At 49.6% G+C, this 14,688-nt stretch overlaps 1 protein-coding gene across 1 annotated transcript; it reads right to left on the bottom strand.

Moving 5' to 3' along the window:
* LOC140365206 (nuclear receptor subfamily 1 group D member 1-like) lies at window positions 1–14,659 on the bottom strand. Its single transcript, XM_072451492.1, has 8 exons — window positions 14,558–14,659; window positions 5,936–6,238; window positions 5,720–5,808; window positions 5,310–5,454; window positions 2,249–2,760; window positions 1,950–2,135; window positions 1,511–1,721; window positions 1–1,398 (listed from the first exon to the last, which is right to left on the bottom strand). Exons 1-8 carry the CDS (start codon window positions 14,577–14,579, stop codon window positions 1,202–1,204), a joined length of 1,665 nt encoding a protein of 554 aa, XP_072307593.1. The 5' UTR covers window positions 14,580–14,659; the 3' UTR covers window positions 1–1,201.
* Window positions 14,660–14,688: the final 29 nt, after the last annotated feature.

Raw genomic sequence — 14,688 nt, 5'->3', positions numbered from 1 at the left:
TCGGATATATGGTCGAAAAATGACCAAGTATTTACTCCCTGATTACTGCATACAGATACAATGCAACGTACTTTCATTTCTTAAAAATGTTATACAGAACTCAAATCACAAATGGGTGATTTCTCCGTAAAGATATTCCACAGGATGACGTGTGAAAATAGCTTATATTATCATTATTATTAAGGACATAAACAAAGAAAGCCTCCTCTGTGCTGCCGCGGTGACGACCCGGTGGTTTTCAGAACGCTCGAGTCGAGTCTCAAAAAAAAATTAGTTTCTAGCCAAGTTTCAAGTGACTTTAATTCTGAATTTTCATCACAATTGGAGTTGTTTTGACACCAGGTCATATTCACAAATGCAACATCGAATGTGTCGCTGGTTTCGAGACATTTTAGCTTGAAATAAGAAACTAAAACTGGCCCTGAGGCGAGTGGAACGTTCTGACTTTTGGCAAACAATTTGGCTTGAAATGAGAAGAAATGAACTGAGAAAAGTCAGAAACGCCTTGAAAACCAGCAATAAAATCTAGCTACAACTTAGCGAGTTAAAATTATTGATTCACAATTCAAATTAGTCAGTTTAGATGTTTCTGAGACATCGTTTTCCAGTTTTACTCCTGGTCTCGTTGGAAAGTTTATGCCACTGATTTTTCAACATTTCTGACGTCAAAAATACATCGGCGCCAGCAGCAAGAAACCCAATCTTTTTATTTGTAGAGACTGCGCGAACAGCTCGAAAACCACTGGATTTCACGGTGAATACGAACGTAAAGGTGCGCGTCACACTCAGAGCATGACATGTACAATAATAAAACATATTTTGTACATTTATATATTTCTTTATAGAGGTTTTGCTTCCGGAGTCGCTTCAGTCTTTTGTCAGTTTTTTGGAGACGAGACCAAAGTCTTGCGCCAGAAGGAAGAACAGCGTTTTTTTTTTCAGACAATGTTTGGAAGCACGATCTCTGGGCGGAGTGCGTGAGTTCGAGGAGCCCTTTCACCGCTGGATCGCCGGTTCCACTTCCACAGCTTCTCCCAACATGCACGGGACAGAACACGGCTCGGCTCGCGCGGGGGCGGGGTAAAGGAAGCAAGAGTTCGGGCGCTCCCGTAGTTTTTACCCCCCGCCGAATCTCCTCGAGCGGCCCGCGTTTCGGTCTGGAGTCTGTGCGGGCGTTTCGGGTCTTTTCCCCCTGGCGGGTTCACGGGTCGATGCGGAAGGCCAGGAGCTTGTCCGAGTGCTGGTTGTTGAGCGTGCGCAGGTCGGGCAGCCGCAGCAGCAGTTTGGGGAAGAGCGTGCTGTCGTCGGGTCGCCGGCGCGTGATGAGCGAACGCAGCGCCTTTATCAAGTTCTCCTGGAGCTGCTCCACAGCGCCAGCGTCCACGATGCCGGAACGGTCTGAAAAGGAAGGCAGAGGTTTGTCGTTAGCACACGGCGACGCTCGATCAAACCCATTTAACAGCCTTGAAACTGCGATGGAGCGTCACAAAAGTACGGTCGCTTAAATTACCTGCGGAGACCAGCACCACGGCCATGAACAGCGCCATCTCGTCGGGCTCAAGTCCCATCGAGCCGAGTTTCTCGCTGAACTCGAACATGGCGTCGAGCAGCACGCCCATGCCCAGCGCCCGCAGCGAGGCCAGCGCGTACGTCTGCCCGTTCAGGAAGGTCACCGTCCGCTCTTTGGGGTTGAACAGGGAGCAGAACCTCACCATGAGAACCTGCGCAGGAGGAAGACGGACACGGTGAGTACACAGCTTTACAGGCTTTACAGTTACAACATTTAAAACACAAAATAATAGTCTCTTCTGTCTAGTTTGGTCCTGGTTTACGCCCAGTTCAGTCCCAGTTCAGTGTCCCAGAGTGTTTGGCTAAATTCGTCTAAAGTTCATCAAATGTCACTCGTTTCTCGTTCAGATCGTGCATTCTCAAACGCGTGGCTTCCGTACCTGGAAAGTGCCGGACTTGAGCAGCATGACTTGGTCGTGTTGGCTCAGCGTCTGGAAGCCCGGGATGCTCTTGGCGAATTCCACCACCTCTTTGACGGCCGGCGTGAAGCACTGCGAGAAGGACTCCCACACCTCCTGACTGGAGCGTCCGGCCGGGGCCACGGGGCACGAGTTCAGGGGACACGCCTGAGGAAGACCAAGAAGAACGAGTCAAACCATTTATCCCATCGTCAGGGCAACGCGTCAACGACGTTATTTTCGGTCAAAATAAACACATTCATGATCAAACGTAGACTCACCAGCACTTTGGCGCCCGAGTGAAGCTTCCACGGACACGTCGTCTGGCTTTGCGTCTCGTAGCCGTTGTGGTTGTTCGTGTAGTGCTGCGGCGCCGCGTTGCCGCTCACGGGACACCGGCCGTGGTAGCCGTAGTTCCCGTTGTCGATGTCGCAGCTCGACGTGTTCTCGATCTTGGGGCAGATCTGCTGGTAGTTCGTTGGGACCTGCTGCTCGTGGTGCGACGTTTGGCCGACGGTCTGGTTCGACTCCTGGCAGGCCTGGAACGTGCTGTGGTGGCTCGGCGACATCTTGATGACGGGTTTCTCGTCCTGGGTCGGCAGAAGGCGGTAGGATTGCGGAATGGTGTCGTTGTGTTGGTGCTGTTGCTGAGGCGTGGGGCTGCAGGGCGTGTCGGCCGCCGGCGACAGCTCCATCTCCACGGAAGACGCCTCGTTCAGGCTGTTCATGTAGCTCTGCATCTCGTCCAAGAGGCGCTGCTTCTCTCGCTTCGGGATGCGACCGAATCGAACGGCTGCGGGCGACAAGAGGAAAGGTTCGGCGTTAGATCCTCAAATGCATTTTCTCCCTATGAACATTTAGTCTTGCTTGAATTACAAAGGGTGGAGAGCTTTTTTTTAGATTTTCAGTGTAGATTTTGTTGGTTTTTGGCACTCGCAGAACATCAAAACTGAGACTAAACCAATTCTACGGACGCGTTATCGTTATTTGGTACTAAATATAGTCCTTGTGTGGACGTGGTTTGGTCCTGTTTGAGTCCAGGTTTAGTTTCTGTTTTATGTTTAGTGTTTTATCTTTGGCACTTTCTCGCAAAAACATAAGAAAAGTAAAATATTATCGAGGTTACTGCTCTATATACACAAAATAGACTTTGAACCAATCAGCGTGAAAAGAATTGAACTGTATTTTCTTGCTGAATGGGTCTCTCCGTCCTCGGCGTCGGCTCCTGGCGGCGCGCCCACATCGACTCTGGCAGCTCGCCTTGTACCCGGGCCATCTGTAACTCTCCTCCTCGTCTGACACTATCGCTTTAATCTGCGGGGATTAAACCGACGCTCGGCCCGACCAAACCAAACCGGAGCCAGACCAGGAGCCAGACCAGGAGCCAGACCAGGAGCCAGACCAGGCCTTCTGTGAGACACGGACCGGCTTATCTCATGTTTAGTCTCGATTTGGTTTAGTCTGTGGGTTAAACCTGATTCAAGACTTGGATTGAGTTTGGGTTGAGAGCAGGTTTAGGTTTAGTTCTGGAGAAGTTAAAAAAAAAAAATCAGATTCTTCTGATATTGTACATTTTCCACACACTTTTGCCCCTTCACCACCTTCCTCGCCCGTTCCCCCACGGCGCTGCGCCTCCTCTGGCCGACAGCTCTATTTATAGCGTCCGCTGCAGCCTCTTCCTCCTCATGCTCACCTCCTCCCTCCTCCTCCCTTCTCCTTCTCTGCACCTCGCACCAATGCAACTGGGCCACTGGGCCAACCGCCCCCAAGTGATGTCATTAAAGGGCCACCGTGTAACTTTTCTGCCACCTGCAAGTCTCAGCGGGGACGGATCTGAACACGACCGTGAAAGTTTGTTTGAAAACGGATGAAAGACGTTCCAGAAGCGGATTACGTCATGATTTCTGACGGAGGACGAGGGATTATGACGAGATTCACTGTTTTCGGATGAAATCTCCAAAACTCCACAAACGTTGAACCTCGACATTATTTGTCGAATGACAAACGCTTTGTGGAGCTTTGGCGAGAGAACCGTTTCACTTTCGCTCGTTTGCGCCGACAGAGACGACGGTGAACTTGCGTGCGGATCGGCCCAGTAATGACAGAGATATGAACCATAAACCGGGTCAACAAATCTGACATCTGACAGTAAAAGCAAACACTTCTACCAGAGACGGAGCGAAAACAATACCAAAAGTCAACAAGAGCCTTGGAACGTCCCGATAACTGCTGGAAAACACGTTTATCTTGACTGAACGCCTTAGTTTAGTATTTAGCATCTTTATCACGTTAGACTAAGAGTTGTGTCAGTACTTTTCCCATTTAAAAAAGTACAACAGTTTGATTTTAATTGCAATGACAAAGGAGAGAAAAGACTTCCACGTTTCTCCCGGGATGAGCTTCAAAACCGACCCGACAAAAAGGACATCCATTCAAAGTTGTTGTCGTAAACCTCTTTTATAATCTCTCCTCGTTATCCAAAACCTGCTTGGCTCGGCATTAGCCATTTTTCACCTGCATTTGGGCTTTTTTGGGTCAACTAAAAATGTTTGCTCCAGAAACGCCCGTGATTTATGAGCGCCTGGTCCGGGGCCTCGTTCCCCCCCCGGGGGGATCGCAAGCGCGCTGAGGCCGCGGCCCTTTTTTTATTCAAATGTTCAAAGTAAAACACTGCGCGGATTAATTATTAATGAGGCCGGCGCGGCGTTGAGAGTCGTCCCGTTGCCGCCCGTCAGAGTCGGCGCCGGCTCCACCGTCATTCGACAAAACTCACTGGCCCAATTTCCCGATATAAACTATTTTTGGCATGACGGATGACTACGGGGACGCAGAGGATGCTCGAATCATAAATCAGGAGGAAGGAGGGAAGAGAGAGTGACCAAAGGGGACACGGGAAGGAGAAGGCGAGGCGGAAAAGGAGGCAATTCCCCCAGAGAGAGCGAGCGAGAGGAGGCAAGTAACCTGGTTTCTGCACCAGAACATTTTGTCCGTCTTGCTAAAGCTGCATAAATTTGACCCGACATCGATGAACTGAGCGGAGGACGAGTGAAGGAGTCGTTTAAGGCCGTGGTTTGATTTAAAATGGCATTAAAATCAGGTTATGTGTTGTTTTTTTCTTGAATTTGGTTAATTATTGTTGGTGAATACATTTTTAAATCAGCTGGAGGGAGATAAAGGACACTTCAACTCAACAACATCGCTTGCCTGCACCAGGGTTTGTCCCAGTGTAGGCCTCGGTTTCTAGCCCTGGTTTAAAATGTCGTTGTGTGCGATTTCCACCCTTTGTGAAGCGAGCGACGGGAATATATGGAAAAATGGCTCGTCGGTCCATTCCACACTCACCGTCCCGGGACATGCCCACGGAGAGGCACTTCTTGAAGCGGCAGTGCTGGCAGCGGTTGCGGTTCATCCTCATGATCAGACAGTTCTCGTTCTTCACGCACATCTTGTAATGGATGTTCTGCTGGATGCTGCGCCGGAAGAAGCCCTGGGACAAGCAACAAGAGGGAAAGGGTCAAATACGGGCCCCAAAGTCTATAGAACGATATAATGCCATAGTGTGGGACATTCCAGGCAAAATTGAACTGGTAGAAACTTGAACATAACTTGAGTGGAACGTGACAGTTAGCGTTTGTGTGTTTCGGCTTCAACATTTCGAGGGACGTTTTCCCCATTCAAAAGATGTAATACCCTGAATGTTACATGGACTTCTTAGTCGCTATGGCAATGGTCCTAATTCCTCATCATCTCACCTTGCAGCCTTCACACGCGTGGACGCCGTAGTGGAAACCGGACGCGATGTCGCCGCACACTTTGCAGAGGAGCACCATCCCTCCAGTCTCTATAAGGCAACGAAACACAGCACGTTTAGAACACGGACCTCGTAGATCAGTCGCGTCTGTGTCCAGATCGCAATCGTTCTCTGGACTATACCGTCTAAAAGTCTTAATGTACATAATCGGACTTACTGGTGAAGGTGCCGCTGAACGTGCACTGCTTCTTGGCCGCGGGCGGGTGGCTGTAGTTGGCGGACGTGTTCTCGGGTCCGTTGTTGACGTCGGGAAACTGAAAGACCATCTTGGGCACGGCGCTTTGCTCGCTCCTCTGCTGCTGCTGATGCTTCAGGACCCCGATCTCCTGGAAGCACACGCCGCCCTCTGGGGACGAGGGCTGGGAGTGGCACGAGGGTGACTGGGTCTGGTACCCGCTGGACGGACTGCCAGGGCTGGGGCTGGCGCTGCCCGATGAGCCTGCGTACAGGATCACTCCACCTGGGCAGAGAGATGGCCAGAATACACTTAATACATTTATAACAACAAAATCATACTCAATTACAGATTTAGTTTTGTTTAATACACTGCATTCACACTGGATGGGTCTGGGTCCATTCTGGGTCCATTCTGGCCCTTGCTTTGGTCCCATTCTAGTCTCCTTCATTATAGTAACAATATATTGGCACATTTTTGAAAGACACTAAACTCTTGAACTTAAATGTGATCTATACTCCAAAAATCCGTCGTAAACACTGTGGCACAGCTCTACTGATAGAAGCGGTGAGAATGTACAAAGACTGTGAGACGACCAGAGAGCGAGCCGGGGCGACGAGTGGCCTACTTTTGTTTCTGTGGCTTCCTGCCAAAAAGTCATGAATCACAGTATGAACATATCGTGCAGAGCAAAGGTTCTCAGTCCGTGGAGGAAACCTGACTTATAAGGGCCTGGAAGAGTTCATTTAGGTCCTGGTCTCGGGGCAAAACCATTTAAAGTTTAGAGTCTTGTTTGAACCCAAAAGGTTTCAAGGTTAGTCTTAGGGCTTCAGGTTCTTGCTTCAGTCTTAGTCTTGGCTTCAGTCCTTGCTTTAGGTCCTGCTTTAGTCCCGATTTAGTCCTGGTACGATCTTGGACTTGGGTTAGGCCCAGATTAGTCACATTTCCAAGGTAGCTTAATGGTTTCGTTTCTTGGTGATCGGTTAAGACTTGTGTTGACTAATAATTTACTCACAATCCGTTCTAAAAAAGGTTTCAAGTAAAGTATAAACCGGAAAACTCAAGACTCGGACCACCTTATCTTCCCTTTCGCCGCCAGAAAAGGTTTCGCACACTAAAACTTCAATTTTCAAACTTGGGGAAAATGCCAACGTCATTGAACTATCACCGCGTGTTCCACTTTTCTAATCTCTTCTTTGATAAATATTTTGATTGCCAGAGTCGCCGCCACTTGAACACACACACGCACCTTTTTCCCCTCGACTAAAAAGCTCAATCTCTCAGTCAATGTTTAATTTGACCTCCTTCATCGAACAAATAAAGGTTTGCCTGTGGTAGAACAGCTATCGAAGGGCACGGCGGACCTGCATTTCATCCGATTCGAGCGTGTTTGGAGTAATCCTGACCTACATTTGAGGCCGGGCCAAAACATCTGAGGTTAGAAATGTCACGTAGCCTTGAAAGTCGGCTGCACGCGACGGCGAAATGCCACGAAATATCGCCGTTTACCTATGAAAGTTAATTTCAAAAGGATTATTCATGTCTGTGTTTGATAGAATCGTGATTTTAATGATTTTAACGTCTCTTGTTCTTTAAAAGGACTTTGTTTTATCGTTTTATGTACAAATTGCCCTATACGTTTCAATCCAAATACCTGAATACTTAATATAAAATAAAAGCATAATGTGTCTCTATTTCTTTATTTTCCTCTTAGATAATGGTTAAAATTCTCATTCCTTATCCCGTCCCGTCTTCCTTTTCGTTTCAATCTGATCCAAACGTCACTCATCGCTGTGGCATTTCTATTATTTTTCACATTATCTTCACACATCATTTGGATCCGTGCGTGTTTTTCTGTTCCGCAGCCTAAATATAAATACCGGGCGTTACTCGGCGTGCTTTAGATTCGAGCTGAAGGCCTTGTAATGGGGAATACTCCATCACCGTCACCGCAGAAACAGCAGCAGACGGTGAACACAGCCTCTTGTTTTCAGTCCCATGTACCCTCCGGAGCAAGGCCCGCCCCTCACGTGCGCCGGCTCCGCCTCCTCTTCCTCCTCCTCCTCCGTCGCTCCCGCCCTCTGTCAATTGGCTCTCCCCTCTCAAGCCTCCTTCTCTGTAATCCAGCCTCGTGCCGGATCTCACAATGGACGAGAACCAATCAGGCGAGCGAAGGCGTTCGAGGGACACTTATGGCGTCAAAACACCGCAACAGAACGTCTAAATGAGCCGTTTCCAAGCAGATTTGAAAAAGTACAGGTCTAAACCAGGCCCAACGCAGTCTAAACTCTTTGAATGTTGAAAATATGGGTCAGAGTTTGAAAGAAAATAACTACTGCAACTAGAAATACACCAACAGTATCAAAACCAGTGCAAAATCATGATAGAAAGGGTGAAATTATTTGTGGTTCATTTTACAGCTCTTTTCACCCTCGTCCTTCCAAAGTCTGATATATTTTATAATGACATGGTTGGGAGATTTATTGAAGAATCGATAATATTGCAATTGTTCTGAAGCTATGCAAAATTAGAATATTGAGTGCACCGTCTATACCTAAAGGTCTTTAAAATGAGCTCAAACAGAGACAGCAAGTGATGTTTCCGCACTTTTGTCTCTTTTTGTGCGAGAATTGAACCTCAGAGACGTTTCAGCACAATTATCTGTCAAATCGATGGCAAAAGTAAAGTTGGGGTTCTGACGAAGTGTATGAATTTGTCGGCTACATTTTTATTCGGTTCTGGTTTTTAGCCATGTTTTCAGCTTTAGTCCTAGCTTTAAATCCTGCACGTTTCAGCCCCGTCTTCCTCGCCCCGTCTTCCTCGCCCCGTCTTCCTCGCCCCGTCTTCCTCGCCCCGTCTTCCTCGCCATTGCGTTCCACTCGCACGTTACTCATTACCGTGCTCGAAAAGCATTCAAAATCAGTCACATTTGTTCTTTTTTCTCTCGGTCTAAATCCCAGCAACGCAGCGAGAACGGCAACATATCATGCAAAGGAACACGCTCACTCTTTCGCACATTCTCCCTCCCTCCTCTTCTCTTCTCTTCTCTCTTCCCTCTCCCTCTCCCCGGCTGCTGCCACCTGACCAGCTTCTCACATGGGCCCCTGACACAGTTCCGCGGCTCGCTCACACGGCTCGCTTTGGCGCAGTCCCGTGTTGACAACAGCAGCGGCGGCAATAACAAAGAGCCAGATCACGTTTACAGAGAGAGAGAGGGAGGAGAGAGAGAAGAGAGGGAAGAGAAGAGAGAGCGGGAGAGAGGGTTTTAAATGCTACGATTACATGAGCTTTAAGTGCATTCCTACCGAGAAACCGTGCGGGTTAAAAGACGGCGGCCAGTCACGTTGCCCCTGCTCGTTAAAAAAAAAACTGTAAATGTATATCAGATGGAAGTGTTGTTGCTGTATATTATATATATTTAACTTCTTGCATTATTAGTTATTGCAACAATGAATGGCAATGTACTCTGACCGTCATATTTCAACCTTTATTTCCTCGATAATTGCGTTTAAATAGACTCAGTGCACAACCGAAGTAACGGTTTGACCCGTCGCCTGCTAAAGTAATCGTCGGTTGCCTTGAATAACAGGATGACGAGCGGGCCCGACGGCGTTCCCATCAGTTTAGTGTGTCAGGTGTCGGGTGTCTCGTGGCCTGCCAAAGCGGCTCCTGCTGCTGCTGCTGGGCTCAAACGGTGCATTATTCATTCACCGAGTGCGTCAGAGCCTCGTGTTGAGACGACGGGACTCGGCGCTCGTGAGCCGCGGCCCTCGACCCGCGGCCCTCGAACCACCGCTGTCTGTCCTCGCCGTGCGTAGAGAAGCCGATGGCGGCGGCGGCGGCGGCGCTGCCCACTGGGTCAGGGTCGCGGGTTTAGGAGAACCGGAGCTCTCGAAAGGTGACGCGGGAAAGACGAGACGCGCCGATGTTTGGGTGGAGTTTCATTTAGAGCGTCGGTCTGGTTGTCCGCCCAACTCTGGGGCTGGTTTAGGTTTAGTACTTTGTTTGAACCCAATTTTGATCAATTCTGACCTGGTTTAGTAGCCTACTAGTTTAGACCTGTTTTTAAATTTGGGTTTTGGTTCTAGTCCAGATTAAAAGGCTTCTCTTAGTCCTGTATTGCCCCTGGTTTAGTATTAGTTTAGACCCAATTTAGAGGCCAGGATGAGACCTGGTTTAGACCTGGATGAACCCTGGTTTGGACCTGGTTTAGACCCAATTTAATCCTAGTTTTCACTACGTTTTGGTTCTAGACCGGTGTAAAACTCTTGTGTTACTTCTCAGCAGTGTTCCGTCCTGTACCGCGGACCTGGTTTAGAACTGGTTTTTGACCTGGTTTAGACCTTTGCTTCATACCACCGTGGTCCTGGTTTAGTGCTTCTCTAAGTTCTCGTGTGCGGTCCAGAGGTGTGCCGGACCTGGACCGCTTCTCCGCCTTGAGAAGTCCACGTGCGGCGTTTGGCTTTGGGCGAGCGCCTCCTTAATTCCTCTGTTGGGCTCACACGTGTCAGAAAGCCTCCGCAGCCTGTTCGCCGGCTGTCAGAGCGTGTGCGAGTGCGTGTGCGAGAGGCAGATTAGCGTGACAGACTTTGACTTTGTAACCTTACGCGCTGGAGTTTCCGTCCCTCGACATGTGCCTCACCTGTAAAGCCGCTGCACATGGAGGTCACGCCCTAGTCCACTGAGCTACAGCCACATTCTTACGTCTCACATGTTGCTACGTCACGTTGACATTTTTGAGGCATATTATAGGTCAACTTTCATAAGGGACATGAGGAAGCTTTGCATGATGTTTTGCAATTAACACAAACCCTGGTTTAGCCCCAAGTTTAGCCCCAAGTTTAGCCCCAAGTTTAGCCCACATTTAGCCCCAAGTTTAGCCCCAAGTTTAGCCCCAAGTTTAGCCCCAAGTTTAGCCCCAAGTTTAGCCCCAAGTTCAGCCCCAAGTTCAGCCCCAAGTTTAGCACCAAGTTCAGCCCCAAGTTTAGCACCAAGTTTAGCACAAGTTTAGCACAAGTTTAGCCCTGTTTTTAAGTTCTGGTTTATTCCTGGTGGTGTCTTGGTCCTGCACATTTCAAGGTTAATAACTAGTATGACACGGTTGATTTTATTATCGTGTAATTGCGTTTTATGTGGTTGAAATGAAAAGGTTTATCGTGGCGTGTCGTTCTATTGCAGTTAATGATCGTACAAACTGGATTTTTTACGTCGCTTTTTAACCTTTCTGGCTGGACTTTCACGTAAAACTCGGCCCGACCGTCACATGTGGGTGTTCACTCCTCTGCAGCTCTAATAATAAAGCCACTGCCCGTTTCCACAGACTCCGGCGAACAACATCCACACTTCCTAGAATTCTGGACGAGCCGCCGGACCTTTAAGCTCTGGGAATGTTCTCCTGGCCCGTCCTTCTCCTGCAGCACAGGGTTCGACATGTGACCGCCTCCTCCCTCCGCCTCTCGTGGGAGGGGACGTGGGGGGGGGGGGAACCTCGCCCCTGCTCCGTGTGTAACATGCGACCTACAACGTGCACAAAAGCCCGTTTGACGTATGGCGAGAGGAGACGCCCCGCCGCAGCTCATTCATGCGGGTCGTTAACGGCGAGGGCCCGGATGTGGCTCGACACGTGACGTGGGGGCGGCGGCGATGTGGAGGGGAGGGGACGGGGGACAAAAGGAAGTTTATGTAGCAAGAGCTGTTCAGACGGAGACTGTAAAAAAAGCCTGTTTACTCTGGGTCACGTGCGGCGCAAGGGACGATTTAGGGACGGAGAAGTAAACATTAATGTCCTGGATGTGAGACGAGGGAGGCTTTATGGACTCATTATTTATTAACTGATGATGCACTGGTTTAGTCCTGGTTTAGTCCTGGTTTAGTCCTGGTTTAGTCCTGGTTTAGTCCTGGTTTAGTCCTGGTTTAGTCCCTGTAGTTCCCACTGTGACACTTTAATACAGCTGAGACTAAATATTAAAGGGTTTCTAGGTCACAGGGTCAATGTGTCAACTTCGATTAAACGCAAGGAATTCAAAAAATACTCAAATGATTCCAACACAATGATGCATATTTCAGAGCTGCAGCGATCGACAATTAAAACTGAATTTTAGTTTCATAATTTGCACTATAAAGAGCTTCTGTAACACATTCAGTGGCATTTTTAATTAAATATGTATAAAAAGAATAAATAATCTATGATTACCACCTATAAGTACACATCATTTATAAAATATTCTCCAATATCACAGTTAAACCTTTATTTGGTTTGATAATACATTTAAAAATGATCAGTTTTCAATAGAAATAATAGTTTGATCATAATATAAATAATCATTAATTGCGGCTTATTTATTGTTTGAAATGTTGTTTTATTTGCTTTCAGTGTCATTTTTGGACTTTCCAGATTCAAATGTTTCACACAGAGACACGCGCGCGTCTCCGGTTCACGGCCCGGGATGAGGCCGTTGTCTCCGGGATAAGCGCTGCCTCGTGCGGCCGCAAACCCTCCGTGACCCACTGACCAATCTCTCACTCGGTAACACCCCCGCGCGCGCGCAAATGATGGAGGTATCCCTGTGCACGCGCGCCGAGGGGCGGGGCGAGGACCGCGGCGCTTCCGAGTCATGTGCCGCACGTGGATGACGAGGTTGGCGCATGTGTTTCGCGCTCGAGGCGGGGCCAGGGCGACGGAGGAAGGAAGAGGGAACTAAGGCACGCGAGGGAGGGAAGGAGAGAGGGAAGGAAGAGAGGACCGAGTGAGGAAGGAGGGAGTGAGGAAGAGAGGATGGAGAGGAAGGAGGGAGTGAGGAAGAAGGGAGTGAGGAAGGAGAGAGGGAGAGAGGGAGGGAGGGAAGGGGGAGTGGGGAGTGGAGGAAGGGAAGGAGAGAGGAAGGAGAAAGGAAGGGAGGGAGAGAAAGAAGGAACTGGAAGGCACACGAAGGAGGAAGGGAGGGAAGGAGGGAGGAAGGGAGAGAGGGAAGGAGGGAGGAAGGGAGAGAGGGAAGGAGGGAGGAAGGGAGGGAGGAAGGAGGGAGGGAAGGAGGAAGGGAGGGAGGGAAGGAGGGAGGGAGGGAGGGAGGAAGGGAAGGAGGGAGGAAGGGAGGGAGGAAGGGAAGGAGGGAGGGAGGGGAAGGAGGAAGGGAAGGAGGGAGGGAGGAAGGGAGGGAGGGAGGGAGGGAGGAGGGAGGGAAGGAGGGAGGGAGGGAGGAAGGGAGGGAGGGGAGGAGGGAGGGAGGGAGGAAGGGAGGGAGGGGAGGAGGGAGGGAGGGAAGGAGGGAGGGGAAGGAGGAAGGAAGAAATGTAGGTGAAGGAGCAGAGCCGCGTGACGATGCGTGGGTGGGAAATGTGTCGGGAAATCCACGGTGTTTTGGAGATGTGCCAATGACCTACTGCCTTTGTAGGCCATTCTCACTTATATAATTCTGCACATTTTACGTCTAAAATGACCTAAAAACAGACAAAAACGCGCCGAGTGCAACGTCCAAAACGAGATTATAACGTGACATTTCTGCACTTTGGAGAGCCGGATCTGCGGAGTGTTTACGGCTCAAAGTGAGTCATGGAGCTGTCGGGAAACGTCCTGAGCCTGAGCTGGAATCCTCCATAAAACTGGGTGACACGGGCGAAACGTTACAATATTTAGGATTTCACTCAAAAACCCGCCTAAATCTTTCCACTTTTCTTCCTGGTTGGACATGAGCAAACGATGTGACAAAAGAGGTCACGCCATAACCGTTACCTAGCAACCATAACGTTAGCAAGGTCCAAAACTTGACTTTGCAAACTGCGTGGGCGTGGTTTACCCAATTAAAACCCTTGGAAGTTTCCGCAGGTCGAGCTCGCGCGGTGCGTCATCGCGTCAGAAACATGTCACGCACCGGACCATCCCAGAGCAACACGTGCGTACAGTACAAAATATAGGCTACGTACAACAACAACAAAAAGCGGGAGGGGCGGGGCGGTGGCAAAACGTGCGCAGCGGCGGCGCGAGGGCATTCTAGGACGTCACGTGAGGCTGGTGTTTACGCGCAACTCGGTGTACATGTCAAGTGTCTCTATACGTGAAGGTTTAAACGTGCGCACGACTTCCTGCTCTCCAAACATGCATCACAGGAATAAAAGTATAAAAATATAAACCTTTTACAACCTCTTTCTTCTGTAACTGTTGCGTCTGCGCACAAAGTCAAACGTACAAGGCGCAGTTCAATAAAACCCACGCGACAAACCGACGTCACTTGGCGGACCTGTGACGTAAAACACATGCAAGAGGAATAAAAACGCACCAATAAATCAACTGTAAACGCAGAGCGCGCGCGCCCATCACGGCCGCAGGTGCGTCAATTACCGACCTGCACCGGGACATTCAACCCGCGCGTGACATGACCAATGACCCGCGCACCGTCCAACAAACACACGCACAAAGCCCTTTCAAATTGACCCTGTGCCAAAACTGTAAGAAGCGCGTGCGTGAAACGACCCCCGCTCTGCGCCAGTGACCCGCATCCCACCCGCGCGCCCCACAAACCGCGCGCGCCCCGCAAATGCAACACGATCTCCTAAAACTCTGACCACGCAGCGGGTCAAATCTCTGGACAAAAGTCTCGCTGGTCTCACCTCCTCCGGGGCTGTTGTCCATGGCGCGTGCGGTGACGGGTGCGGGTGGAGCTCGTAGTGCGGCGGGTGGTGTATCTGCTGTAGCTCTTCTTCTTCTTCTGCTGCTGCTGCTGCTGCTGCTGCTGCTGCTG

Source organism: Eucyclogobius newberryi, unplaced genomic scaffold (assembly GCF_026437365.1).
Source record: "Eucyclogobius newberryi isolate DKJ021-1_F unplaced genomic scaffold, fEucNew1.0.hap1 SCAF_19, whole genome shotgun sequence".
Classification (NCBI taxonomy): Eukaryota; Metazoa; Chordata; class Actinopteri; order Gobiiformes; family Gobiidae; genus Eucyclogobius; species Eucyclogobius newberryi.
This window is presented reverse-complemented; position numbering and strand designations above follow the sequence as displayed.